This window comes from Gobio gobio, assembly GCF_949357685.1.
Source record: "Gobio gobio genome assembly, chromosome: 21".
NCBI classification, from domain to species: Eukaryota; Metazoa; Chordata; class Actinopteri; order Cypriniformes; family Gobionidae; genus Gobio; species Gobio gobio.
The window spans coordinates 22,269,554-22,297,054 of NC_137117.1; the positions used below are offsets into that span (position 1 = coordinate 22,269,554).

At 39.2% G+C, this 27,501-nt stretch overlaps 3 protein-coding genes across 4 annotated transcripts; 1 reads left to right on the forward strand and 2 right to left on the reverse strand.

The window, feature by feature from the left end:
- Positions 1-1,212: 1,212 nt before the first annotated feature.
- On the forward strand, positions 1,213-11,438 carry ikzf4 (IKAROS family zinc finger 4). 2 transcript variants are annotated; one of them, XM_079802521.1, is made up of 8 exons: positions 1,213-1,327; positions 3,321-3,375; positions 3,843-3,947; positions 4,036-4,341; positions 4,456-4,638; positions 5,489-5,641; positions 6,810-6,941; positions 7,746-11,438. In XM_079802521.1, exons 2-8 carry the CDS (start codon positions 3,333-3,335, stop codon positions 8,540-8,542), a joined length of 1,719 nt encoding a protein of 572 aa, XP_079658647.1. In that variant the 5' UTR covers positions 1,213-1,327; positions 3,321-3,332; the 3' UTR covers positions 8,543-11,438. The 2 variants fall into 2 exon arrangements, with proteins under 2 accessions (XP_079658647.1, XP_079658648.1); XM_079802522.1 differs by having other exon boundaries at positions 4,471-4,638.
- Positions 11,439-11,969: 531 nt separating this feature from the next.
- rps26 (ribosomal protein S26) lies at positions 11,970-13,384 on the reverse strand. The gene is made up of 4 exons (XM_079802524.1): positions 13,323-13,384; positions 12,543-12,720; positions 12,321-12,451; positions 11,970-12,158 (listed from the first exon to the last, which is right to left on the reverse strand). The coding sequence occupies exons 1-4, from the start codon at positions 13,323-13,325 to the stop codon at positions 12,123-12,125; spliced, it is 348 nt and encodes a 115-aa protein (XP_079658650.1). The 5' UTR covers positions 13,326-13,384; the 3' UTR covers positions 11,970-12,122.
- An 8,409-nt stretch (positions 13,385-21,793) lies between these two features.
- On the reverse strand, positions 21,794-26,982 carry wnt1 (wingless-type MMTV integration site family, member 1). Its single transcript, XM_079802523.1, has 5 exons — positions 26,344-26,982; positions 25,637-25,742; positions 24,385-24,638; positions 23,971-24,236; positions 21,794-23,805 (listed from the first exon to the last, which is right to left on the reverse strand). The coding sequence occupies exons 1-5, from the start codon at positions 26,351-26,353 to the stop codon at positions 23,314-23,316; spliced, it is 1,128 nt and encodes a 375-aa protein (XP_079658649.1). The 5' UTR covers positions 26,354-26,982; the 3' UTR covers positions 21,794-23,313.
- Positions 26,983-27,501: the final 519 nt, after the last annotated feature.

A 27,501-nucleotide genomic window follows, 5' to 3' on the forward strand; every position in this document is an offset into this window, starting at 1 on the left:
TAGTATTAAATCCAACACTTAATGTGCAGCACTTTTATACAGTATGTAAAATGGAGCCTGTCACTTTGCCACTTTGGTGTGGATCTAAATTAGAATATGAATAATGCAGGCCTACTATAATAATAACAACAACAACAATCACATTAATTAACGATTTACATATTTAGAATATCATTATTATAGGCCTATATTTTTTTTAATTTTCTAACACATTCAACAAAATTCTCACAAATATTACCTGTTTGACACAGAGAAAGAATTAATTTCTTACAAATATTAAATAGCTTGAAGAAAGCTTTATTTATGATAAATCTTAGTAAACACATCAGTCCCTTTTATCGCAACAACAATAATAATAACTAGATAAAAAAGTTTGTAGACAAACTTTAAGTTGGCTTGAAAAAGTCTAGCCAGAAAGTTTGTAGTTTTAAAGCTTTAAGTTTGAAGGTTTTCAGTTTGAAATAATACTCTGGGTGGTTGCTAGGGTTTTGCTATGCGGTTGCTAAGGTATTTGGCGTGGTTGCTAGGGTGTTGCTATGCGGTTGCTAAGGTACTTGGGGTGGTTGCTAGGGTGTTGCTATGCGGTTGCTAGGGTACTCTGAGAGGTTGCTAAGGTGTTGTATATATTTTTCTTCTTCTAATTCATAGAAAATTCATTTTACTAACACATTCAACAAAATTCCCACAAATAGAAAAATATTATACCTGTTTGACAGAGATAGAATTAAATTCCTTACAAATATTAAATTGCGTAAATGAAGGAAGTTTCATTCACGATAAATCTTGGTAAACACATTAGTCGCTTTATCGAAATAACAACATCAACAATAAAAATCACACTAATTAATGGTTTAAAAATTCATAACATCATTAATGTAGGCCTTTATATTTTTTCTAATTCATAGAAAATTCTAAGAAAATTCAAATTCATGCAACAAAATTCCCACAAATAGACAAATATTACCTGTTTGACACAGAGAAAGAATAACATTCCTTAAAAATATTAAATTGCTTAAATGAAGGAAGTTTTATTCATATATAATAATAAATAACAACAACACCACTAATAATAAATGTGGCGTTTGTAGCTTTTGTGTTTCTTTTTATTTCCTAACCTGTAGCAGGAGGATCGATGCATTCGATAATCCCTCCCAATCATGGATTTGAGAGGCAGTTTTTCGGTTATATGTTATTCGGGCCTGTATCCCGGCATGGGCCCGGAAGTTGTTTGGGGTTTCAGGTAAAAGATCCCGGAGATGCTGCCTTCGCTAGAGAAAACAAACGGCGTTTCTGCTGTATAAATATTGCAATCTCAGTCGATCGTCAGGTAAGAAAAAATACTCACCGTGCTAAATCAATAGCTGTTATTCAAGGAAAGTGACATTAGGCCAGGTAACTATGCTCGGATTGGGAGGGTTTACACGGCTAGACTCATCTGTCGAGTGCTGGGTGCCATAGCAACGCCAGCGGGCTCTCAGGAAACATAATTCCGCTTTAGTTTGTCACGTCTAAAAATTGACTGTAATTCACGACTGGAGGCCGCCGATCGGATTGCGTTGTCAGCAACGCTTGTTCTTTCGTTTGTGAGTTAGTTTAGCGACGTTTTTGCCTTATTGTGAGCTGTCACGTCTCGTTAGCTGGTTAGCAGCGGTGGCTAGCTAGTGTTGCTCCAGACAGACAGGATTGACATGATTCTGCGTGCTGTCAGTCCTCCTCTGCAGCGCGATGGTGTATGTAAAGTTACTAAACATACGAGGGCTTGTGCACGATGATCTTGTTCTCGTTTTCTGGTGTGACTGCAGACAGAAAGGGCTGTTTCGATGATTGCGTTAATTAGACTCATTGACAGCTCTGTGAACTCATGAGATCTGCCTGTTGCAGCTGTGAATGCTTTTTGTCTCACACGACACAATGATGTTTTACATTTCCGAAGGCCTGTTTGTTATTAGATCGTATATTATTGTGGGTACCATGAAACGGTATTATTATTTATATTTATATTACTTTGTAATCAGAATGGTAAAGAAAGCAGCATGTCGTTTGTCATCTCATAGTATAATGGCATCAGCCTACACCTGCTCTTCATGACATCTGAATGTGCTTAAACTGCACCTATCTGTGATCCTTCGGTCAATTTTGACCCATATTATTAGCCATGAAAAATTCATAAATAATTAAATTACAATACCAGAGGTCTGAAGTGCTTCAGAAGGACTTTTTATCTGGTCCCAATGTGTATTATAATACAAAAACAAAATATAAAATTTTTACATTCGTGGATTAACTAACACAATCTGTGTAAAAAGAAATGTTCAATCACCGTTGGCATTTTATAACATCTTGCTTGTTTTAAAACACCTTGTGCATTATTTTGCTGTTAGTAAATGTATGATGTATTTTTTTCTCTAATTTTAGTTCATGTGTATTTCATAATTATAAATTGTGATTGGTGCAGTTATACCAAAATGAACTTTTCAAATTCATTAAACAAATTAGTTGGTTTTTGTTGCCATTTAGTGTTTTATAAAAAATAAAAATTACATACAATTGTACCCCAAGTAGTCTTTAGCCCTACTATTTCCTATCATATAGAACCGTATGTGTGAGGGTGTTAATCTTAAACAATATCAAAGATTTTGGGGGTAAATTTGATTTATAGATTAAAGCAGCATAGCATTCTGAAAGGATAAAGATAAAAGGCTTTGCAACTGGTTCTTCAAATGCAGGTCAGATTTGACCTCAGATGAGTCAAAGAGTTATTTTTATAAATATGAAATTATTTAATTTTAATATGCGTTGCATTTAAAGGATATTTCCAATACCAAAGCGATAATATGTGGAAATGTCTGAGTAATAGCAAATCATAACAACCCCTACATTTGGCTTAGTATCATCATTGCTTTAGATGTCAGCCTTGTGTTCTGATAGGTCTCCGGATAAAGGGAGGGCAGTTTCTTGCACACTATGCTCTTCATTTAAGACTAGAATTCTATAGAATGGACACTCAATTCAGCTGTTGAGTTAGAAATGAGATCTTGACCAGTGTGCATATCAATTATTCAGCTACTCAAACCGTGCAACCACACAGGAAAGGGAGAAATAACAAACTGCAAGTGAACCAGCAAGTTTCTTTTTTTCGGTTGAAATCAGATGAGCCAAATATATACATGTTTTAGGGTTTTTTGAGTGCACTGTATTATTGTAAAATGTGCTAATGCACTAATTGAAAAACTTGCTTTCCTATTTGTTGGAGATGTTGAAATTGTAAGCTGGTTTTATGCATCGAAAAACAAATGTTTTTGTATGATTTCTCGGTACAGGCAGCTGGTGTGATGATGAATGCTGACGATTGCAATGGCCGTTCGTACATGTCAGGTCTGGTACTTTTTTAACTTCTTATTCTTTTGTTATTTTCATAGACATGCATTTAGCTAAATAAAGTTGGTTCCAGATGTCACTGACCACTCTGAAAATCTGGGACTTTTATTGAATTTATCCACTGCTATAATTCTCATGCCAGAATCCAGTATCTCTTAAACAAATTGTATTGCGCTGGTTTCATTTCTTTGGGAAATTATATAACTCAGCAAACTCTTTTGAAGAAATGTTTGATAAAGTGTACGCTGAATCCATTTTAGAGTTTGTGTCCAAAGCAAACTTATTTAGGTTTTTATTTATTACATTTTTTCTGTTTTATTTTATTTTTATTCTAAAAAAAATCTATTTAAACTTTTCACTCAAATTGTTATGTTGATAATATAATTTCAAGTGGACATTTTGGATGAAATAAGAAAAATACAAAGACATATTTTAACCCCATTGTGTGTGTTCATGTTTTTCAGGTAGTGGAGATTCTTCAACAGAGCGGGAGTTTTTTGCAGGGCTGAGAGGACCCACCGTAAGCACACCAAACAGTCAACAGTCCTCACCCAGTCGCTCACTCAGTGGTCAGTGTCTTTAACATCTTAGTTTGAACAAGTTCTGCTTTGGGTAAAAGCATCTGCCATTAATGTACAACGTTCTCTCCGTGCCCAGCTAACTCCATCAAGGTGGAGCTCTACAGTGACGAGGAGGCAGGTGGTGCTCCACTGGCGGAAAGGAGAGTCGGGGAGAAAAATGAAGGATGGAAAGATGAAAAGGGCGAGTTGGCAGAAGATGGTGGAGTGGAGATGGTCGGAGGTACACGAGGGCAGGCTGGGAGCGGCTGCGGAGAGATGGGCGGCTCTGAGCCCGCATCTCCTGGTCCTATTCGGCTACCCAATGGGAAACTTAAATGTGATATATGTGGGATGATCTGCATTGGACCCAATGTTCTAATGGTGCACAAACGCAGCCATACAGGTAAGTGTTTCTTGACTAAATCTTGTCAAAAAAAAAAAGATCAAACATATTTAAAAAAATGTCAGCTTGAAGATATGTGCTGCTGTTTTTTTGCGCCGGTGGGAAAACTGGTAGTCTTGGTCTCGGTAGGTGAGCGGCCATTCCAATGTAACCAGTGTGGGGCCTCCTTCACTCAGAAGGGCAACTTGCTGCGTCATATCAAGCTCCACTCTGGCGAAAAGCCCTTCAAATGTCCCTTTTGTAACTACGCCTGTCGTCGCCGTGACGCCCTGACAGGACACCTCCGCACCCACTCCGGTGAGCCTTTGTGATTTGAGAGAGGCCATTTGCGAGAAATAAAGAGAAGGAAGAAGAGAGAACTTTGTGGCTGGAAAATAAATGGATGGAAAAGTGTGTGGGTTGTAAAAAATCCATTTTGATATGCCACAGAGCATAAATGAATGTAGTCAAGGTCATGTAACCTATTTCTCTTTTAATGCAAGTGGTGATTATTTTTGCTTGTCTAGAACTTCCTTTTAAACCAGTTGCTCTACTAGAGCCCCTGCAAGCAGACTAATAAGTGTGAATAGGACCTCATTAATCGGTTATATAATCAAGTCTTAGTCAAACGAAATGCAGCGGTCTAGTATGACATTTAGAGTATTATGAAAACAGGATATCCTGCTTGTGTTTTTGAATGATGAAGAAGAGCATTCACCTGTAGTGCCTAAGGTCCTTTCAATGAGAACGCAGATATTCAGAGAAATGACTTCATAGAATAATACATTTCTCTGAAATGACGCACATCTCTAAAGCTAAATGGACAGATGCGGTCTACAGTTTTTTCCTCTTCTATAAACGTCATAGATGAGTGGCGTGTCATTTCGTTTTTGGGGAAATTGTGACAAGGGAAATTCTGTGGTCTGACGAATCCTGTACCAGTAATTAGAGTATTCTTAAGTAATTATATTGGAAATATTATTATATATCATCATAATATATTTATATTGATTTATTATGTTTTTATATATTATCTGTTATATATAATATATTACCGGGTAACACCTTATATTAACCACAGCATCAATACTGTATTAGTAATGTCTATGTTTACGTAACACATAAGCTGTGTGAAATGTATTCATATTCTCCCTCCGCGTTATTTCAGTGTCCTCCCCTACAGTAGGGAAGCCCTACAAGTGCAGTTACTGTGGCCGCAGCTACAAGCAGCAGAGCACCCTGGAGGAGCACCGTGAGCGCTGCCACAGCTACCTACAGAGTCTGGACCACCAGCCTGCTCATAACGCCCAGCCTGCACATGGTAATACCATATTTACTAACACAAATGCTTGGGAGGTCAAAACTAGCAGTACTAAAATGGACGATATCGGCCTTTCTGCAGTATCAGTAGTACCAATTGAATTTGTTACCCAAGTGCTGCCTGACAGGCGGCTGCTTTTGAAAGCTCACCAGTGTTATTGCGTGCATCCTCTGTGAAGATAACAGCTGGTGATGTTGCTGCGCACTTGAACGGTCCAGAGCACTTCTTGATTAAAATACATGCCTTGGAGATGTATTATTGTAAACACAGAGAATCTAAAAAGGTGGTTATGTGTAAAAATATTACTGTGCTGTAGGCCTTAGCTAAAATGTAACCGAGTATAACTGCTGCAGTCTCTTATGTTGTTAATATGCTGAATCATATTCTTATTTTAAATACAGACCTGTTACTCAAACTCTGATAGCATTGAATCAATATTAATGTATATAACTAATAATCATACATTTAAGACTCTGCAAAACTAATAATTTTGGTAATTTATTTTACATTAGACTACTTTATTATTATTATTATTATTATTTTACTTTTATTAATAAAAGAGTTCACTACCGGTCAAAGGTTTGGGGTCTGTACAATTTTTTTTCCTTTTTTTTTTTTTTTTAAATAATATTAATGAGAAAATTATTTTTACTCTATAAAGACACATTCAATTGATCAAAATTAAAGTAAAGACATTTATATTGTTACAAAAAATTCTAACAAATGCTGTTCTTTTGAACTTTTTATTAATCAAAGAATCGTGAAAATAATACTAAGAAAAATGTATGTTTCTTGAACAACAAATCAGCATACTAGAATGATTTCTGAAGGATCATGTGACACTGAAGACTGGAGTAATGATGCTGAAAATTCAGCTTTGCCATCACAGGAATTAATTGTATATTAAAACATATCAGAATTTAACAGTTATTTTAAATTGTAATAGTTTTTCACAATACTGATTTTTTTATTTATTTTATCAAATAAATGCAGCCTTGGTGAGAGATTTCTTTCAAAAAAACTTTTGAACAGTAATTAATATAGTTTCAATACCATATAAATTATTGCTGTTGTATCAAAATTGGTGTGCAATTTCACTGCCATTTTAATATTGTGACAACTCTAACACACACTATTCTATTATAATCATGCTTCTGCATGTCTTCAGGTGAAGAGTCCCATAATGTGGAGATGATGTCTGAACCCCTGATCCAGTCGTCCTCAGAAAAGATGACCTTCATTGATCGGCTGGCTAATAGCATCACCAAGAGGAAGAGATCTACACCCCAGAAGTTTCTGGGTAGGCCCATTTCTTTGAATACCTTTGCAGAACAGTGTTACCTGAGTTGTGAGCTTGTGAACTGTATGCAGCGAGAAACACTGAACATTTTTTTGTCAGTATGACATAGGCGTTAAAGATATATACTGTATACACTACTATTCAAAGGTTTTAAATGTTTTTGAAAGAAGTCTCTTATGCTTACCAAACTGCATTTATTTGAAATATTATTACAATTTAAAATAAATATTTTCTATCTTCAAATAGTTTAAAAGTAATTTATTCCTGTGATGGTAAAGCAGAATTTTGAGCATCATTACTCAAGTCTTCAGTGTCACATGATCCTTCAGAAATCATTCTAATATGATGATTTGCTGCTCAAGAAACATTTTTATTATTATTAATGTTGAAAACAATTGTGCTTTTTTCGTGGAATCTGTGATACCTTTTTCCAAAAGTCAGGATTATTTGATGAATAGAAAGCATTTATTTGAAATAGAAATTTCTTGTAACATAAATGTCTTTACTGTCACTTTTGATCAATGTAATGTATAGTATTAATTTATTTTAAAGTAATCGTACTGTACTTCGAACCTTTGAAACGGTAGTGTGTATATATATATATCTAAAACATTTTTTGTAAATATATTTTAAAAAAAAAAATTCAATTTGTTCAGTTTCAGAGTTTTGTTGCAGTAAATTCGATTTAGAAAAGAATATTAAATAAATATTATTGGTTATTGTGTAGCTGCAAAAACAAAATAATTTCAGTGCAATCTAGTGATTACTAAAGATCAATGATATTGATGCTCCCTGGCTTTCTAGGTGAAAAGCACATGCGACTGAATATATCCGAAGCACCTTATGAACTTGACCCCAATCCTGATAAAGATGGGGACATGTTGCTCTCGCACCACGAGGGTGACCCCACTGCTTTAGCAGGCATGGGAGGGCGTTTCCTGCGTGGGCCAAGAGGAGGCAGCAACGATGTGGATCCTTCCCGCTCCCTGCGGATGCCCTCGCACTCCACCTGCATCTCAGAGTTCACCCCAGTCATCAGCTCTGTCTACCCTCATATAACTCCTCTTGGGCAGCGTCTAAACTGCGCGGGGGGCATCTCCATGGGCCTGGCCGGGAGGGAGGCCGGCGAGGGTCATGAAGATGCACCCTCCACCCGCAGCCGCGCCGCCTCGCCAAGCAACGGTTACCAAGATTCGACAGACACTGAGAGCATGGTGGAGGAGCAGTGCGTCATCACCTCGGTGCCACCGGGAAACATGAACCACCGCGGGCGCGAGCGGCACAGTCCTAGTCACGCCAAAGAAACGGACATGGAGGGGGACAGGGAGAAAGGGATACCTGGGGGTTTACCGACCAAGGCAAGCCCGCGCTCGCCGCTGACAAGGGAAGCCATGCAGGTGGTAGACGGGGAAGGGCGGCCGGTGCGCTCCTTCCGCTGCGAGCACTGTCGCATTTTCTTCCTGGACCATGTCATGTTTACCATCCACATGGGCTGCCACGGCTTCCGCCAGCCCTTCGAGTGCAACATCTGCGGCCACCGCAGCCAGGACCGCTACGAGTTCTCCTCGCACATTGTCCGCGGGGAGCACCAGGTGGGCTGAGGTGTACTCGTGGATGGCCTAGGTCGAGACTGGGGAGATGTATAGAGAGTTGTATGCTGCTTTGAGATGGCGTCATGGCGTCTAGTTCGGTCTGCACCAGATTGGGGCACATTAGCACTTGCTTTTTATAATTAGCAGACATCCGATTTTCCGTCGAAGGCTAATCACTTAGGTACAAGCGTAAAACGTGCAATTGCATCCCGTGTTAGTGGATGTCAGGAGGATTCAAACGGGGGACAAGTCATATCCTCCGATTGCACTCCCACACCAAGTCATTCATCGCAAGACGCAGCTGTTTTGCTTTAGAAGTGCCTTACTTCGGTGGGGTTTATTTTTTATCAGTTGGGAAGAGAAATTCGAGATGTGAGATTTGGTCTATACCCATCTGTTTGGTGGTGTTTACATAGAGTCTGCCTCTTGAAGAGAGAAAGACATTGAATTGCTTAGACGTCCAAAGTCTGGACTCTTTTATCCAGAGTGGTTTTCCAAAGTTTCTGAGCCTGTTAAACAAGAAATCTATGCCTATGAGTATTCACACAAACTTTGTGCTCTTTTAGGATACCTCGGTGGGACTGTTGAAATTAGGCGACTCAGGGAGGACACTGCTGACAGAGAGGGAATGGAGAGCAAGCAGCGTGAATTGCAAAATTGAGGCTGGAGTATTGGTATGTTAGCCATATAAGGAGCACAGACACATATTGCCTTAATCGTTGCTTTATATGAACCCTGTACGAGCTAGTTGTTGAATTGCACATGGTTTTTAATGCTGGACGATTCTGTAGGTACAATGCAGCCTGAATTCGCGAAAACGGCACGCTTGGTCAAATAGGATTGGGATTAGGCTAAGGCTCGGATAATTTTATTTCCTTCTAAAAATGTATGTTAATGTTTTATTTAAGAAAGGAAATGAACTTGAAACATTTGCCTTAGTTTTTGAGTCTACAACCTCTGTCCTAAAGAAGAAGAAAAAAACAGTTGGTTTCCTTGTGCCTCAGATCTTGATTGTCGTTTCAAACTTTATCTCAACCTCACTTGAGTGGCGATAAAGATTTTGCCTATCAAATCTATTGAGGTTTTTTTTTAAATAGTTTTTGTAGTACGAAGTCCCCGCCATTCATCCTCTGCCATGCTGCGATCACAGTGAGCCACATTATGTTTTTTTTTAGATGCGGTAAGACATGTGGAGGGGAAATAGGAGCCTTAATGTTCTGGTGCAGACCCAACACAGACCCATGTTGCATTCCGTGAATTTGACGACGAGTGAAGGGGAAGGGTTGTTACCTCAAAAGGAGGATTGCACTTTTTCTAATTCTGCTTAAATGTGAGTGTTTTTGCTGGGGCTGTTGGGAGGGTTTCAGACAGGCGGGGAGGTTTGGGGCGGGGTGGGTAAAGGATTTTATTCAAAGGCTTTAGGGGAGCAGATACAGTAATGACTGGTAACTGAGCTTTGAAACATATTCTTTTGTTTTCTGAAATTGCTCTATTGCACTGATTTCTGATAAAAATGCTATTTAGAGAAAACAAGAAACAATTTGATACGAGAACACGTTGGTTATAAAGACCAGATGAACAGTGTGGTGTTTTTAAAAAACAATTCTATAAAGGCTATTTTCCTAATAATAAAAGGGGTCACGGTCATTCAAGGATTCAGATCTGAACATTTTCTCCTTGTGTTGTAAAATTTGGTGCTTGGATGTTTGTGTGACTTCTGCCCTTGATATTGGACTTGTATCCTGTACGCTTGTCCTGTGTGGTCATGTCCCATATGAGTTCATGCATACGGTACTCTCGATCCCCACTGAGTACACCTGCTGCTTGATTGTTGAAGGAAAGGACTGAAATATTGTTGTAGAGTTATGTACCGTCCTGGCAAGATATATCGTGGCCGTATATCATTTTATCAGCGGATCTCACTTGCACAAACTGAAATGAAAAAGCACCAATGAGAGAATTTTAAAGAGTTGTTTTGTTTGATTGCTTGTACATCTTTATGTGACGTGGGCTGTGGTTAAGGGTACTTGGATGTTGTAGCATGTGTGTATCACTTGACCTTGGAGGTGGTCAGCTGTTTCCAAAACTTGCTTATGTGTAACCCACTGACCCTACATCTATTTGGTTACTTTTACAACATTTGTAGGCCTCTTAATACGTATGCTTGGATTCACTCCAGTGCAAGCCTACGGAGTACAGTATGAATGGATCGAACAAGTGAGACCAAATCCAGTATTTACAAAGGTTAGTCAGTGACTTTGCACCCTTCGTAGACATGTAATTTTTTTTTCTGCAGACATACATTTATTTACTTGAAATCATGGCAAAAACCATATATGACACTTAATGCACTTATCGGTCAAAAAGAAATCATGTAATGAATCCTACCGAGTGTGTGAATGGGAGAGTTTGCATGTGTACTCGTTTGTTTGCTGGGGTTCTTCAACTGTTCTGCTTGTGAAATACTAGCTGCAATTTTCCCTGTTTCCTCTAAACCAAACCCAGCTCTTTTCTGCACCATTTCATATTTCTTATCCCCAAGGTGTGATGAACTCAATATTTTTAAACGAACTGTGAAGCAACCATATTGAGCAGCAACTGAGAAAGAGAGACCTAGCATTTTTCGGGAGGCAGGGATCAAACTCTCTGTCATTCTTGGGCTTTATCCCTGGGTTCAATGTTTTTAAATATTTTGTGAGAAAAAAAATGTATATGACAAAGAAAAACTCTTTACCTCAAATTTGTTAAAATATAAAAAACTGCCTCATGTTCTATAAAACGGTGTGTTGGTTTCAAGAGGTATTGTTTATTTGATCTTGTTTTTAAGGAGTGTAACCCAACTTTAAGTTGAAGTAATTTTTCATGTCCAATAAAGTAATATTTGTTGTAACTTCTGTCTGCTTACAACTCTAAACACTTGTTCTCTAGTTTCCCTAATTTATGTCCAGTCTGAACAAATTCTCAAATACATTTAATTTCAGTTTTAAATTCAAATGTTTTTTTTTAAAGTTTTAGCCTATAAATTGTTTCATTACTATTGTAAAAAAAAAAAAAGTGTTAAGACCTTAGGCTTCATTTGCATTATATATATATATATATATATATATATATATATATATATATATATATATATTGTATGGCAACTCTTTGCTTGCATTGAGCAATTTTTTACAGCATTAATATTTAATACAAATACATTTGTTCATTGGTAAGTCACAGAGCATTAATGTTTACAGATACTTTGGATTTTCAAATGTGTTAGTAAATGTTAATTACCATTTACATTTTTTATAAATGCTGTAGAAGTATTATTAACAAATGCATGTTTAATAAGGCGTTTCCTGTTGAAAATGTATTTCAGTAAACTTAAGAACACGTTTTACACAATTTTTGTTTTAAATGTAGAAACTTAAATTTAAGGTCCATTTCAAATGACTTCACATCAAGAAACTTTATTTTCCCCCCAACAACCTCAAGAAAAGTACACAGAGGACAGTAACATTTTACATTTTTGATTAAACACAGACAAGAGTTCATTTTAGTTTGTCATCTTTATTTCTTTACATAAAAAAATGCAAATATTTCCAGATCACATTGGTTTTGGAGGGGCTCGTGGGGGACCACCCTGAAAGAAAAAAAAAAGTCATGATATTGTATTGATCAGTATACTTGATATTATTGACAAAATAGTCTAAAATTAGCTAATTCCATTTATAAGCATGTAATAGCTATTAAGCACAAGTATGCTTATGCCCCAATTTCAAAAGGATAAGGATGCATGACTTACAGCTGGCCTGAAGCGTGGAGGTGGGGTACGGTCCTTCCTGGCCTCGCGAGAGCGGTTCCTCACCACTTTGCTGTGGATGGCACAGCTGACACAGTAGTGCAGCTTCACATACAGTTTGGGCAAAACGTAGGCTGTAGAAGGACATTTAAAAAAAAAATGTTTGATAAATGTTTTAACAAACCCGTTAGTCTCCCTCCCTAAGAAGCCCAGTCTCTTACTCACAATCAAACACACTGGCTTCAGAGATGTCCCTTACAGCCGCAGCCTCCACAATATTTCTGATGACAAACTTCTTGATGGCTTTGTCCTTGGGCACACACCGGGCACAGTTTGTGCAGCGGATGGGCTGGACATGTCCACGTCCCTTCTTAGCACGACCGTTATTCCTCCTCTTCTTAGTCTAGAAAATGGAGAAATACACTTAGCACTGGTTTACAAAGGACAACCTTGAAATCATGATCTGTTAATGTAAATTTACAGAACATTTAGGGTTATTAGTTAAAATTTTATTGTAATTGGTGGCTTTGTGCCTGATACTTAATACAATTTAAAAATAGTTTTGTCATATGCATTTGATTTTAATAACGTATGTACCCCTATAGTGTATAAAGTAACAGGAACAGAAAATATAGACGTTGCTGTATCTGTAGATAATAGGAAAATAATTAACCCAAGGCACCAAAAATAGTAATACGGAATTTATTTAAATACAGATACCTATTACCGGGGGTAAAAGCCTAACTCATCAGTTTAAGACAAGATATAATACTGTTATGATATAAGAATTGTAAATGCGTATCTTGCTTGTTTAGTGCAACGTTACATGCGTGACGCTTCGGACGTAGCATCGCTTTAAAGAATTCATATGATCAAAAAATGAGTTGTTTCGTTGTATACGAACACATTACTACGAAATATGGAACCGAAGAGAAAACGCACTAACTCGTTGCGATAATAACAGAATAAAAACCGATCCTCTGTCTGAACGATTGGTAAACTCACCATCTTGATTTAGAGAGGCATGGGAGAGGACCGGAAATACTTTTACGTCAACTATATAGTGCACGCAGGGGCCGGACGTCTCTGGGTAATATAATAAAAGCCCTTATCAATTTTAAAATGATATAATATAATTTTCTTTATTTTCTATGTCTTTAGTAGTCAAAAAAGATTGGAAAGATTGAGTGTTTTACAGTGTGTTTTGCAAATTTGACCGAAGTGTTATGTAGCGTATTCTACCTGTGATATTAGCAGATAGACCTCCGTGGAAAGACAGACGGTCTTAAACGTAAACTGGTGCCATTTGCAAAATAACCTGCCTGACAGAACCTTACACTTGATTTATTTTCTTCTAGGTAAGTCCAAACAAGGCAAAGTATAAATTCGTGTGCATACATTTGTGGCCTATTAAGATTTCCACTAGATGTCAGTAAAGGGTTTGTTACAGCACCGAGAACAAGTATCTCACCTAAATGCTTTTGCCAATGCTCTGAATTAGTCTGTGCAGGTAAACCACTTAATAGCTAAACTACTTGACACACTGAAGATTGAGAGATACCAAAATGTAGAAGTTTAAGAATCAGTCACTGAAACACTTATATTGACCACTAATCTGAATATTGGTGGGGACTGGTCCTTATGTTCTCAAGTGTTTTAGGGCCCTGCTCGGTGCACAGTGGATTTCTTCATGAACACTTTCCGTCTAAAATACCACTGTCATCAAAGATCAAACCACACCTCTATGTACCAGTGTTGTCATTCTTTTTTTTTACGTGGATGTCTGACATTATGGACAATGATTGACATTTAGCTGATGACATTATGAAACGTCCTCTGGTTTGCTTCTGGAAGTGATTACAGAGTTGGGTTTTGGAGCGTTGGTGAAGGGTGGAGGCAAAAGAGGGAGGTGTTCTTATGCAAGCAGCTCTCAGCAAGCATGTGCAGTCTGGAAGAGTGTGTAGCTCCTGCAGTTGACTGTCCCATGTGTCACTGCACTTAGGGAGCTGTTGCTAAGTCTTCTTTACAGGGTCACTGATGGAAATTGAACGGATAAAACCAGGGCCCACCAACGCAAAGGTGCATTCAATCAAATATACTCCCACTCATGTTGTATTTTTCTTTGACCTTGCGATATGGCTTTTAAGATATGCATTTCAGTGTTGGGACTTAGTCATACTGAAGGAAAAGATTGCTGTGGCTATAATATTACCATTGGTAAATTGAATTTGAACATGGAAAGTGTCAGTCAGTGTGTGTGCAGAAGCTGAATAGTGTTTAAGCTATCATGAGACAGAGAAAAAGGGAGAGATGGTGACACAAGAATGTGTCAGTGTTCCTGTAACCACCATGCCCCTAAACTGCAGCAAATAAACATTCCTCCATTCATGTGTCAGAGCTGAACACTTGCCCACTGTTGCTGTAAAAACATAGGCAATAATTAAAACCAAAAACCCAATACTTTTTCCTTTGTCTTAAACAAAAAATTTCTTCCAGTGGATTGCATTTGGACAATGTGCCATTCATATTTATTTTCCCTCCCCAAGACTGGATAGTATGGAAGTGTGCAACACTGTAGATTGCAATATATTATTTGCAGCCCCAAATTTTGTAATGGCCATGCTGGAGAAATTTTAGGTATGTAGAATCCAGTTAAATTTATAATGTGGCTATTTAGGAGACTTGATTGTGTTTGGTCAATAGTGCCATCCGACAGCCAGATATTTGCCGCTGTCCATGGCAACACTGTAAATCAAACTACTTATATCAGGTATCTGAAACCGCCATTACTTTTATGTCTCCGTTATTACACAATGCATTCATTCTGTATTGTTCGGCAAACATGCATCTGTTTCCAATTTTTGAGAAAAAGATGTTTTGAGTTCATATAAAATATTTTTTGTGCAGATATTTTTTGTAAGTAACAACACTGCAAACAACATTGGACCCCATATTTTCGGTTGTGTTCTGAAGAAGAAAGTTACCGTATGCAAGTTGAATGACATCAGGGTGCGTAAACGATGACAGAATCTTCATTATTAGGTGATCTGTCCCTTTAAGACATTGTTTTTCTCCGCCAACAGTAACAATTCACTTTTTACAACCATCAAAAAAATATGGCACCATTATTTGAGCTTTATCTCTGTCAACATGTGGTTGCAGAAAGTGATTTAGCGTGGCTGAAAAACAGGCCTACTGAGAACCGCCCGTCGCCTCAATAGACTAAATCAAGAGGTCATGGTCCATTAGTGAGGGGGGTCGATATTGCCACCTAAATCATTACTGCATCAGGCCCGTTCGCCCACACACACGCCAACGTACAGACTTGCACAGACAGATATTATTTTACACAGACTTGCTTCTGCAGACTCGTACATTACACAGGCAGACTCCACTCACACATTGCTCATTATAAGCCACAGACATCAGTCTAATAGTTTATACTACTTACCCTCATTCCACAGACACATCCTCAGGAAATAAGTGGGTTTAAGATTGCCACAGCTCCTATTTCTGTGGATATATACTACTCATGCACTAAATCATGTAATACTCTCTCTCTCTGTGAATTTTCACATCAATCTCATACCCTCTGATCTGTTAAAAGCAATGATTAGTGCATTTTCTTTCATATGTTTAAATATTTTGTACTGAAACAGGAGGTTTGGACAGACATATCAAAGATCTTAGTTGCATCACAGTCATCAAGATTTGCTATTGTCACTGCATTCAGAAGCAGGTGATATTTAGGAATGGGGTAATGTGCATGTGACCAAGAGTGCAAGATGAGTCGTTTTCCAGAAGAGCAGGAATGTACATTTTAAATGTGCATAATTTAGTTGAATTTTGTGAGTGCACTAGCATAGAAATGGACATGATACGCGGGGGGGAAAGCGAATTAAGAATCAGTTCCCACAACTTATTAATTCTTTCACTTGTATTAGGTCAATCTTGACCACACTGTGTTGGTCTATAAAAATGGTGCTATATGGCACTAAAAGCGGTTCTTGGCTTGAAATCATAGGGGAACCACTTTTGGTCCCATATCTTAACATGTTCTGTATATGATAACGGTGCTATATAGCACCTCAGCCGAAGAACCGCTGAAGAACCACTGAAGCACCAAGATTGGTGCTATACAGCACTTCAAGAGGTTCCCCTATGCCTATAATTACGAGCCAAGAACCACTTTTAGTGCCATATAGCACAATTTTTTTTAGAGTGCTGTTGAATTAATTAACTTCCTCGTCTTACATTCAATTCTTGAATTCTGAATTCTTAACCCCCCCATAAGCCATTTACGGGGCTCCATAGATATAGATTAAAAGCCGCAAAACTCGTTGTTGGTAGATATTTTGGAACATGTCAAGTGTTTTTGTCCATACTATGAAAGTTCAGAGTGTCGCTTTGGACATTTTTCGAAATACCTTATTTTGTATTCCATGGAAGAAGGAAAGTCATACAGGTTTGTAATGACACGAGGGCGAGTAAATGGCGACACTATTGTCGTTTTGGGATTAACTATCCCTTTAAATTAAAGTAGCGCTCATATGAATCAAATCACTTATCTAGTAGATCAGTGATCATACATCTAATTGCATTGTGATTTCTAAACAATGATGCCAACTAATGCCCTGTCATCTTTAACATTCTCCTTCCCAAGGAGCAGTTGCAAGGCAGCGAACGAGCGCATGATGGAGATGTTACAAGACTAGAGCCATTGTGATGTGAGATGGCAGCTTCTCTGGAGCCACCATCTGCTGAGAGGGTCAGGCAGCATGTAGGGTTCAAATCTCCTGGATTCTGCCTGCTTCCCAGCTGCCATGCCCAGGCACTCCAAAATCCACACACAACCACACTTACACACCTCGCAATTATCACACACACTCGTAGACGCGCATAATCCCAGGCATGCTGCGCTGCCGAAACCATTCTCGTCAGGGCTGACACTAAAGAATGTTGGGATTCTTGTCTTGAGGTACCAGTGTTTTTTCCTCCCTCTTTGGGTTTGTGCAAAATCCACACATTCTGTTGAACCCATGCGCCCACACTGCATCAGCCCTGCATGTGACCACTGCTCCACTGTGCTCTATTCAGCACAGTGACTCGAACTTTGCTCACATTCCATATACTTTCTTTGGTCCGTTTTGCCCGTCAGCCTGTTTCTCAACCCTTTGAATAGGCCCCGGGTTTGGGGGGAAACAAGAAAGAAGCTGCTTTGTGGTCCATACATCACGTACCTGTTTGCTGCACTGTTCCATTGAGTTTAAAGTGACTCTTTTCTTTCCTCGAATGGAAAGTAGGCATTCTACAACAACATCGCTCAGCCAAACTCTTACTCAGTCCAACCCAGTGAGGTTTTGTTTTGGATTTTTATCAAGTGATTTAATTTTTCGCCATTATTCTATTAGCTTCAAACCACGACTGGAAGGTTAAGTTTCTTGAAGCTCTTCAGAGACCCTCAAGGGCACTTATTGAATTAAAACTTTATTGCTCAGTTTTGGAAAAAGAGCAGAGCGCTCCAATTAAGGAAAGCGGCAAATCATAAACTGTCTCGACCATGTTGCTACTATATAGAGATGTACAGTGTTAAAGAGATTTCAGCTTGTGGTTTTGGGTCTATCGCAATCTGCAACTCAGAATTTGTGCTTTTTGACTCGTCGTTTGCATATGTCCATCACGCTCCTTGTTGGCATTGAAAGCGAAATGAATTTATTTTCTTAAAAGCTCTTGTGTTTCGAGATGCCTCCCTTTCCCAGCCTCTCTCCCTGCTTGCCGCCTGGCAGGCCCGTGTGTCAAAGGTGGCTGCTGCAGAACAGACTGTGGGAACAGCCGGTCAGCCTCCCCTGTCCCCTATTCCCTAACCAGAGGGGCAGCCATCAATCCAAGCCTGCTCGAACCCCTCCCGGCGCACACATCTCCGCAACCCACACACTCGCTCCCCAATAATCCGCGGAAGCAATTTCATCTCGACTCGGGTGGCGGCCCATTGTCGCCAACTCCTTCAATCTTTCCTAATTAACTCTCGCTTTGTCCAGCATCCGAGCTTCTGGACTCATCTCTACGACATTCCGATCGGGGCCGGTCTTCACACTCCCGGGCAACCCTCGGACCCTAATCCCACTGCACCCCTCCCTCCCGAGTAACTCTTTCCCCCAACCTGCCGATCACCTACTTACAGAGTTAGGTAGGGGCATTAACTCCTTGGGTTTTTTGAAAGAAGAAGACGAAGGAGGGGGCGAGGAGGAGATGGCCAGAAAGCGACTCCAACCCAGACAATTAGAACAATGGACCGGGCCTGTAGGGGGCTAACTCGCAGCGTCACGCCTGGACGGTGGGGTATTTTGTCGGTTTAATGAATTGTCCGTCAGTCCCTGGCTGCATCACAGGCCGTGTAGAGAGTGGACAGCAGGGACCCAGACACTAAGTCGGTATTTATTACACTGCCTTTGTCACTAATTGAGCTAATTATCAGTGACTCTTCAGCACTCCCACAATGACAGTAGCCCTCCACCCTCCGCCTCCCTCATCCCACCAGTGCCTGGGAATGCAGCCTGACTTTGCTTCTTTATCCCTCTTTTTTTATCCTTCTCTCCTTATTCTCACTATATTGGTCCCGTTTTTATTAATGCTTCGTACCATTTTACTATTTTGCCTTATAATCCACACGCATGTATACAGAAACTTCCTGTAAGTTAAAAGATCATTTTCATCTTTTATTTTTAATTTATTCATTATTATTATTATTATTATTATTTACCATTCAAGTATACTAGGGAAGCTTTTTAGTTATATTTTTGGGCATGTTTGGGTTTATAAAGACCGTTGAATAGAGACAGGAAGAGCAAGGACAGTGATTGGACCTCGAGCTGAGACTCAAACTCAGGTCGTCAGAAGTGCTACTATGCAATATGTTACCCAAGGCTATGTGCATTGTTTTTGTCTCATATACACACTACCAGTCAAAGGTTTTTTAACCTGAGATGGCAAAGCTGCATTTTCAGCATCATCCAGTCTTCAGTGTCACATGATCCTTTAGGAATCATTCTAATATGCTGATTTAATGCTCATTTTTTAGCAATTATTATTGCTGCTCAACTATTAACAATGGTTCTCATTATTATTCATCTTGAAAACAGTTTTTGCTACTTAATATAGTTTTACAGTTAAAACTGAATTTTTAGCAGTTATTTGTCTTTACTGTCACTTTTGATCAATTCAGTGCATCCTTTTTGATTAAAAGTATTATTATTATAGCATATTAGAATGATATCTGAAGGATTGCGTGACAAAAAAAATCAGCTTTGCCATCACAGAAATAAATTGCAGTGCATCCGGAAAGTATTCACAGCGCTTCACTTTTTCCACATTTTATGTTAAAGCCTTATTCCAAAATGGATTAAATTCATTATTTTCCTCAAAATTCTACAAACAATATCCCACAATGACAACATGAAAGAAGTTTGTTTGAAATCTTTGCAAATTTATTCAAAATAAAAAAACGCTCAAAATTGAGCTCAGGTGCCTCCTGTTTCCACTGATCATCCTTGAGATGTTTCTACAACTTGATTGGAGTCCACCTGTGGTAAATTAAGTTGATTGGACATGATTTGGAAAGGCACACAACTGTCTATATAAGGTCCCACGGTTAACAGTGCATGTCAGAGCACAAAAAAAGCCATGAAGTCCAAGGAATTTTCAGTAGACCTCCGAGACAGGATTGTATCGAGGCAAAAAAAAAATTGCAGCATTGAAGATCCTAATGAGCACAGTGGCCTCCATCATCCGTAAATGGAAGTTTGGAACCTTCCAGAAGAACAACAATCTCTGCAGCACTCCACCAATCAGGCCTGTATGATAGAGTGGCCAGACGGAAGCCACTCCTCAGTAAAAAGCACATGACAGCCCGCCTGGAGTTTGCCAAAAGGCACCTGAAGGACGCTCAGATCATGAGAAACAAAATTCTCTGGTCTGATGAAACAAAGATTGAAATCTTTGGCCTAAATGGCAAGCGTCGTGTCTGGAAGAAACCCGGCACCGCTCATCACCTGGCCAAAACCATCCCTACAGTGAAGCATGGTGGTGGCAGCATCATGCCCAGGGGATGTCTTTCATTAGCAGGAACTGGGAGGCTAGTCAGGATCGATGGAAAGATGAATGCAGAAATGTACAGAGACATCCTTGATTTAAAAAAAACCTGCTCCAGAGCGCTCTGGACCTCAGACTTGGGCGAAGGTTCATCTTCCAACAGGACAAAGACCCTAAGCACACAGCCAAGATAACAAAGGAGTGGCTACAAGACAACTCTGTGAATGTCCCTGAGTGGCCCAGCCAGAGCCCAGACTTGAACCCGATTGAACATCTCTGGAGAGATCTGAAAATGGCTGTGCACCGACGCTCCCCCTCCAACCTGATGGAGTTTGAGAGATACTACAAAGAAGAATGGGAGAAACTGCCCAAAAATAGGTGTGCCAAGCTTGTAGCATCATACTCAAAAAGACTTGAGGCTGTAATTGGTGCCAAAGGTGCTTCAACCAAATATTGAGCAAAGGCTGCGAATACTTATGTACATGTGAATTTTTTTTTTTAAATAAATTTAAAATAATAAATTTAATCCATTTTGAATTCCAAGGCTGTAACATAACAAAATATGAAAAAAGTATTCTGTGAATACTTTTCATTAAAAAAAAACTGACCAGTAGTGTATATAATTGAACATTGTATGTACAAGTTCAACATTTGAATTTAAGCTATATTTTAATCTATTTTTATATGTATATCTTTGTTTTTCCTTTTCTTTCTATCAATAATCTGTGAGCTCTCTCTTTTATCCTGTCAGCATTCCAGATCTTATTTCTCCTCTCATCCTCTCTCCCTCTCTCATCTCTGTGCGTTCTGGGATGCGAATGTGACGACTACAGCGGTGCAGCACTCCGTCTGGCTGACCTTCAGTGGCCCTGCGATATGTTGCGGTGGGTGAGAGAAAGAATCGTCTGCCTTCATCCAAACTCTTGTGGTCGCGCTGGCCTCGGCAGCAGGGCGGGGGCAAAGCAACCTGTCATTATTTCTAATACCATTTCTTTATTTTGTTTCTGATATTAAATAAGTGAAGCAAAACCGCTAGTGTCGTGAAAACATACAGATTTAACGCTGTGTTACACCACTGGCCAAATTCCCTCAGCGATTACTGTGGATTTAGGGTGCATGACTGTTCGAAGAAGAGGGCTGGTCTTGTGCTTTCGGTGGTGGGAATGATGTTTAGAGGAACGGATATACTTGCACACTCACATTGTTGATTTTAGGTTAAGTGCTTTAGACATACCCTGTCATACCAGGTTGTGGTTCTGAGAAATGATTGATGGATCATAAACTAAGCTGAGGATAATATTCTGTGGAACATCTGGAAAGACCAACCTGTTATTGAGCTCAAACTGTAAGCAGGGTTAGGAAATGAGTGGTTCTCGGAATACACAGATAATGAAAATATAAACTTTATTGTGCTATTACTCTATATGAAAACAACTTTTCTAAACGGAGCTAAAATATTTCATTTTCTAAAAAAAAAAAAAAAAAAGCATCATACAATAATAAATACTTTTCATTCACAATATTAAAAGATGGAGTTCAGTGCATGTAAAACACAAGTGTCAAGAGACAAGCAAATCAGGCATTTGACAAAGCAATCGTGTCTCTGAGATGTATGTGGCCTCCTTTTGATCATCCAGTTGTGATCATCTGTATAAATTGGCACACAACTGGCTGGAATTACCCATAAAATTGTAAATAATAATAGTGTATTCAGCCAGCTTTCAGATTAAGTCATTTTCTCACATTGCAAGTTGCAGCATAAATATATAGATCATATCTATTTATAATATTTACAACATTTTGGTTATGTTAGCTGATATACAAAATACCATAATTGTGGCTCTTTCAAAAACATAAATGTGAACTGTTTGTCCACTGTAAACTAGGTAGTAGGGCATTTACAGGATTATCTTTACACACTTTTTTAAAACTAGCATGTACTTGTGCGTGATCAATGTAGTCTCTTGTTCTCTCCCAAAACAGCTTCTGTAATATTAAACATGCTTCTGTCAGAGCTGAATCGACTCAATCGAGTCAATCTCAGGTCAATCTTAATTTTCTCTTCCCAATACTTTTCCATCAGTACAATAACATGGTATACCACATAATAATAAATGGTATTAAAAAATGGCAGGAGACTCAAAGCAATGACGGGAAGTATGGCAGGTCTGAATGGGAAATCACAAGAGGTTGGGCCGAGTTCGGGATTCCGCTACATAGTAATCGGAAAAGGAAGCCCCATCCCTTGAGAAGCACTTCACACAGTTTTATGTGAGACGAGTAGGACTGCAGCTAAAGAAAACAAAACGCTAAAATATTTTGAAAGAACCGCCCTCCTGTTAGAGTTTTGCGCTGGTTTATGAGAGAGCATGCTTGTGGTTCGCTAACCGCAGGAACATCTGTCAAACTGTGTCCAGTTACTACTTTCTAGCTTCTATGTTCCCCAGAGTACCAGAGCTGGAGATCAGGAGAGGAGAAGACAAGCTAGAACCTCAGGACTGGTGGTTCAGCACCCTACATTTCAAACGGCGCCTACATGAACGCTTCTTCCTGTTCATAGTTTTGCAGTGTGTTGTGGTTCTCCCATTTCTTCCGATTTGAAGCCCTACGCTGCGATAACATCACCAAAATATTGTGTTTTTCAAGGCCTACCATCACCTAAGAGTTCTGCTCATGAACTTTTCAACCGTTCTCAGTAGTTAATACATTGAATATACTTGCCTATTCAACCAACACACTGTATTTAGTCCCTTTTATCCTTGCTATTCTGTCTCTTTTCTCCAGTATTTAAACTTAACATGTTTATTCATTCCTATATAACCTCCAGGTATCCCAACGGCCCCTCTTTTTTTTTTTACCCAGTTTGGGACCCTTTGTCTCTAGTTTCTCAGTTTGTTGTGTTTGTTCATCATAGACACTGATGGACAGTCTGTGTACTGGTGCAGTTGAGGCAGCTCACGTGACAACACCAGTGGAAAGTACAGTGGCATCTTTCTGTGACCTGCTCCATTCGAGTCTTGTATCCCCTTCCACAGCACAGCAGCTCGCACCCATCCAGTGCTGGCGATGAACTGTTGCAGGTACGTCCTGATGTGCCATGCGTGCCTGTTTTGCCATTGTAGGAACAGAAGTTGGGCGACTTTTCAAAGTAGACCAGGTCCCGAGTCGAAGGGAGCTTATGTGCTGGATTTTCTGGTTCCAGGTGGCGGGGGTCTGCTCGATGGGATGCACGATTGCTGCCTTTGTTGCCGTACACGACTCGGGATGCGCCATCGAATCGGTCCTTAAGAAAATCTCCAACTACGCGGAAGCTGGGCAGTCTCATCCAGCACGTTCGCACCGTGCAGGATCCAGACATCCCATGGCACTTGCACTCTTGTTGCATTTCTGATGCGACTGTCTGTAGAAGAGAGAAAATGAATGAATCCGTTGAATACAAGAACAACAACAGCAAGAATGGTAATAATTTATACATTTATATTGAAATTCCATGTATTGATAAACCTTTTTCTGACACACTGGTATTTTGGCTAAATGGCTTCGGAGAGTTTAAGGGGTCTCTTACCATTCTTCCTGCCTCATTGTTGTGCAGGTTGGTCAGATACCGTAGATCTCTGCCCTTCTCACTGGAGTCCACAAACTCTCGTCCGAACATCCTGCCAAATTCCACATTGTCGCTGCAGCCTCCCCAGTGCCAGTCTGGCCCTCCAGGACCTCGGCGCCGGTAGTCGCAGGTGCAGGACTCAATGGCCCCCTCAGAGCAGGACCGAGCCACAGCGTGAGTAACGCCAGCACTTGTGATGGCAAACACAAATGCAGTCTCACGGCAACCTAACAAAACAATAAGCACAACTTACAATTTCTCTCATGCTGTGTCTCCATCCAGATAATATTGATGTGTGATTCTATGTTCTCCGATTTCACGATTCAGCACATTGTTTAAGGCTTTCACACTGCCACTCTGAGAAGCCATGCTCACCTCGGTTGACAATTTTGCCAAAGACGTTGGGGCTGTGGGTGGTAGGGCAGTTCCAGCGGCGGTTCCGAAACTGCCATTTGCATTCCTTTATGGCTGTATGCAGGCCTGCTGCAATGGCGTGCAAGATGCCAGGGTTTTGCCGGATCAGTTTTCTCTGACGGCGACTTAACAACGCCAAGCTGGGGTCCAGCACCAACTGCACATTCTTAGAGTTGGTGAGGAGATTGCCTGAGGATGCCACATTCACAATACCCCTGGAGGAGAAAATTACAATTTGACTGGTAAGTTGGAAAGCCATTTCTCATCTAAATGGACTGAAATGCTAAAACTCGCAAGTTAAGATCTTGGGGCTTTAGACTATTTTCTTATAATATTCTCATTGATTCTGTCTGTATGTATGTGAGATTTATTTATTTAGCCTACATGTATTATATGTGTGTGTACATATAAATTGATATATAAGATTTATATGAACTTTATCCTTAATAGTGTATTAACATGTATCATTTTTAATTCCCCTTTAACATATAGTACGTATAGCTTTAAGGCTTTGGCTCATATGTCGTGTCTAGTCTTAACCTACTCCGGAACGCTCAGCACATTACACGAATTCGACGCTGAAAACGACCTGGAAAGGAACTGCTCCCAGCCATAAAATAAATCCGCATTTAATTTATCCCACATTGGATTGAAAAATCTTGTCCCGTGTTCAAGCCACACTGTCAAAATGACAGGGAGAAACCGAGTGAGTGAGGGAGAGAGAGAGCGCGCGCAAGCAGTGGCTCTGAGTAAACAGACTAACTGAGATTGCGTTCATTTATGTGTGAAATAAGTGACTTATCTCGTTTGCTACTTTATAATATTAATAGACCTAATATGTTTTTTGTATATAGCCTATATAAAATAAAAAGTAGCCTATAAATTACAATTCAGCTGCGCATATGCCTTTCGCATAGCTGCTAACACAGTATTGACAGTTTCAACGGAATGACATTATAAATCTTTAGCTTGTCTAATATCTTTGATCTTTTAAAGTAGGCCTACTACTTTGTCATGCACTAAGATATATATATATATATATATATATATATATATATATATATATATATATATATATATATATATATATAGCCTATAAAGAAAGAAAAAGAAAAAGAAAAAAAAAACTCTGGTTATTCATATTCTAGAATGTACACGATATACAACTATATCTTGTATACATGTTCTAAATGTCAGGCCTGTTGTATCTTACCACCACCGGCCGCTGTTGTTCACCGCCCCTGTGCCAGTGAGAGAGGAGACCAGGAGGACACATGCCGCTTTGACTGCGAGAAGCAACGCGAGGACCCGCATGATATCTGAAAGGGCAAAGTAACCAATTAACCTCAAATGAGATTCCTGCAATAATAAACGATGACAGTCTATGTTATGTCTTTCTATATTAGAGAAAGCCATCTTGACATGTATGAAATTAATGAAAACAGCAAAATAATAAATGTATAGTCCAATACAATTATGCATGATATTTGTTTTATTTTAGCCTTTTAACGCATTGCGAATTTTACTATAGCCTATAGAAATAGGATTTTGTTTATATATTTGTATGAGTTTTGACATTAATATAATGTCAGGATTCTGTATGTGAGTGTGACTCAACTAAAATATACAATAGTCACTTAAAAAAAAACCTATAAAGGTTTCGATTATAGAACCAACATAGTCCAGATGCCATAAATAACTTAGTACTGTCGAACACCATCTGATGTTTTAAAGAACATGGGAACCAATATGCTTATCTAAAAAAGTTTTTAGTCTCCAAAGAGCAAACTCACGAAACCCTATACTGTCCAAAATGCTTCTTGCTATAACGAATGTTTATTTTTGACATTTCTAAAAAAAATAATAAAAAAAAGCAAACAAACATATTAAGCAATTTGGTTGCATTACGAATCCACTTACCACTCCACATTCCAGTGCGGCTGATAGCGTGGTTCAATGTTTATTCATAAAATCAGTGTAGAAGTCACGGAAAGGGTTCTGGATGGGATGCCAGTGCAACTGCTGCTGCTCCTCTTACAGTCTCTGTGTTAGTGATGCTCTGCTCACAGCACTGAGCGCGTGGGACAGTCCCGAAGACCTGATCCCCTCGGTGACTGATAGGCGACACATTGTTCACTTATTGAACGCTACAAGATGAATAAAAAAGGGATTTGCTGCTCTCATCTCCCTCTGCTTTTTTTTTTCCTCCCTCCTTTTGAGTGGAACTGAATGGACGGATAGCTTAATTCTTCTCATTGGGCACAATGAATACAGGAGGCAAAACCCGACATAAAGGAGAGGAGATGAAGAAAAGATCCGTTATAGGCGCTTTAAATTACATATCATTTTGTAATCCTCGTCCAGAGATTCCTCAGATACATTCAAGCGAAATCATATAAAATACAGTTCCTTCAGGCGTCTTCGATATATGCAGAGCAGATTTATCCCTTCTCATTGCAGTGAACGTGTGCGCGCGCGCCATTTGTGTCTTCAGTTCTTTCTGCGTGGATGGTGTCGAGACACGGTTACTGTAAGAAGGGAATATAAAACATCTAAACTGGCCTTTTTACCCGGAGTGCATGCATGCATTACTCCCTTTACTGCGTCTCCTCCCTCTTGCGCGTAAAAGGGGTTTTTATAGATGTCCATGCTTGCGCTCTGCACTCACCCGTTTGTACTGTTTAGCCTAAATAAAGCACATCAAGTGGAAACGTCATACTATAATTATGGTGAAAAATCTGGGCTAAATAAAAAGGAGAATATTAAAGCCATGGGACACTGCTAATGCTGCTTCAGTTTCTCATTCTAAACGAGGATTGACCGGAGAGTGTAACACATTTTCGTTTCAAAACTTATTTTTTTGTGCTGCTTCTCATATTTCCTGTATAGGCTTTATGTAGATTTATATATTTGTCAACTATAAGTTAAATGGGTTGGATGTCTACCATTTTTTACTATACTGTGTAAATGAATGTCAACTTCAAATTGGGATGTAACGATTTAAAGGGAGAAAACTTGGACATTTTAAATTGTGCACATTCATTTATTATGGCAATCAAATATATTTGTTCAAAATGG

Bases quoted from the DNA above. Each gene is read 5' to 3' on its own strand.
- rps26 (XM_079802524.1), bottom strand. The intron at 12,452-12,542 runs GTGAGTAAGAGA...GTCCTTCTACAG, and splicing joins TGAAGCCAGTGTGTTTGATT to CCTACGTTTTGCCCAAACTG. The intron at 12,159-12,320 runs GTAAGTCATGCA...TTTTTCTTTCAG, and splicing joins CTCCACGCTTCAGGCCAGCT to GGTGGTCCCCCACGAGCCCC.
- wnt1 (XM_079802523.1), bottom strand. The intron at 24,639-25,636 runs GTAAGATACAAC...TTTCTCCTCCAG, and splicing joins AACAACAGCGGCCGGTGGTG to GGGTATTGTGAATGTGGCAT. The intron at 24,237-24,384 runs GTGAGCATGGCT...TTGTTTTGTTAG, and splicing joins TGGCAAAATTGTCAACCGAG to GTTGCCGTGAGACTGCATTT.
- ikzf4 (XM_079802521.1), top strand. From the start codon at position 3,333: ATGATGAATGCTGACGATTGCAATGGCCGTTCGTACATGTCAG. The intron at 4,639-5,488 runs GTGAGCCTTTGT...GCGTTATTTCAG, and splicing joins ACACCTCCGCACCCACTCCG to TGTCCTCCCCTACAGTAGGG. The intron at 6,942-7,745 runs GTAGGCCCATTT...CTGGCTTTCTAG, and splicing joins TACACCCCAGAAGTTTCTGG to GTGAAAAGCACATGCGACTG.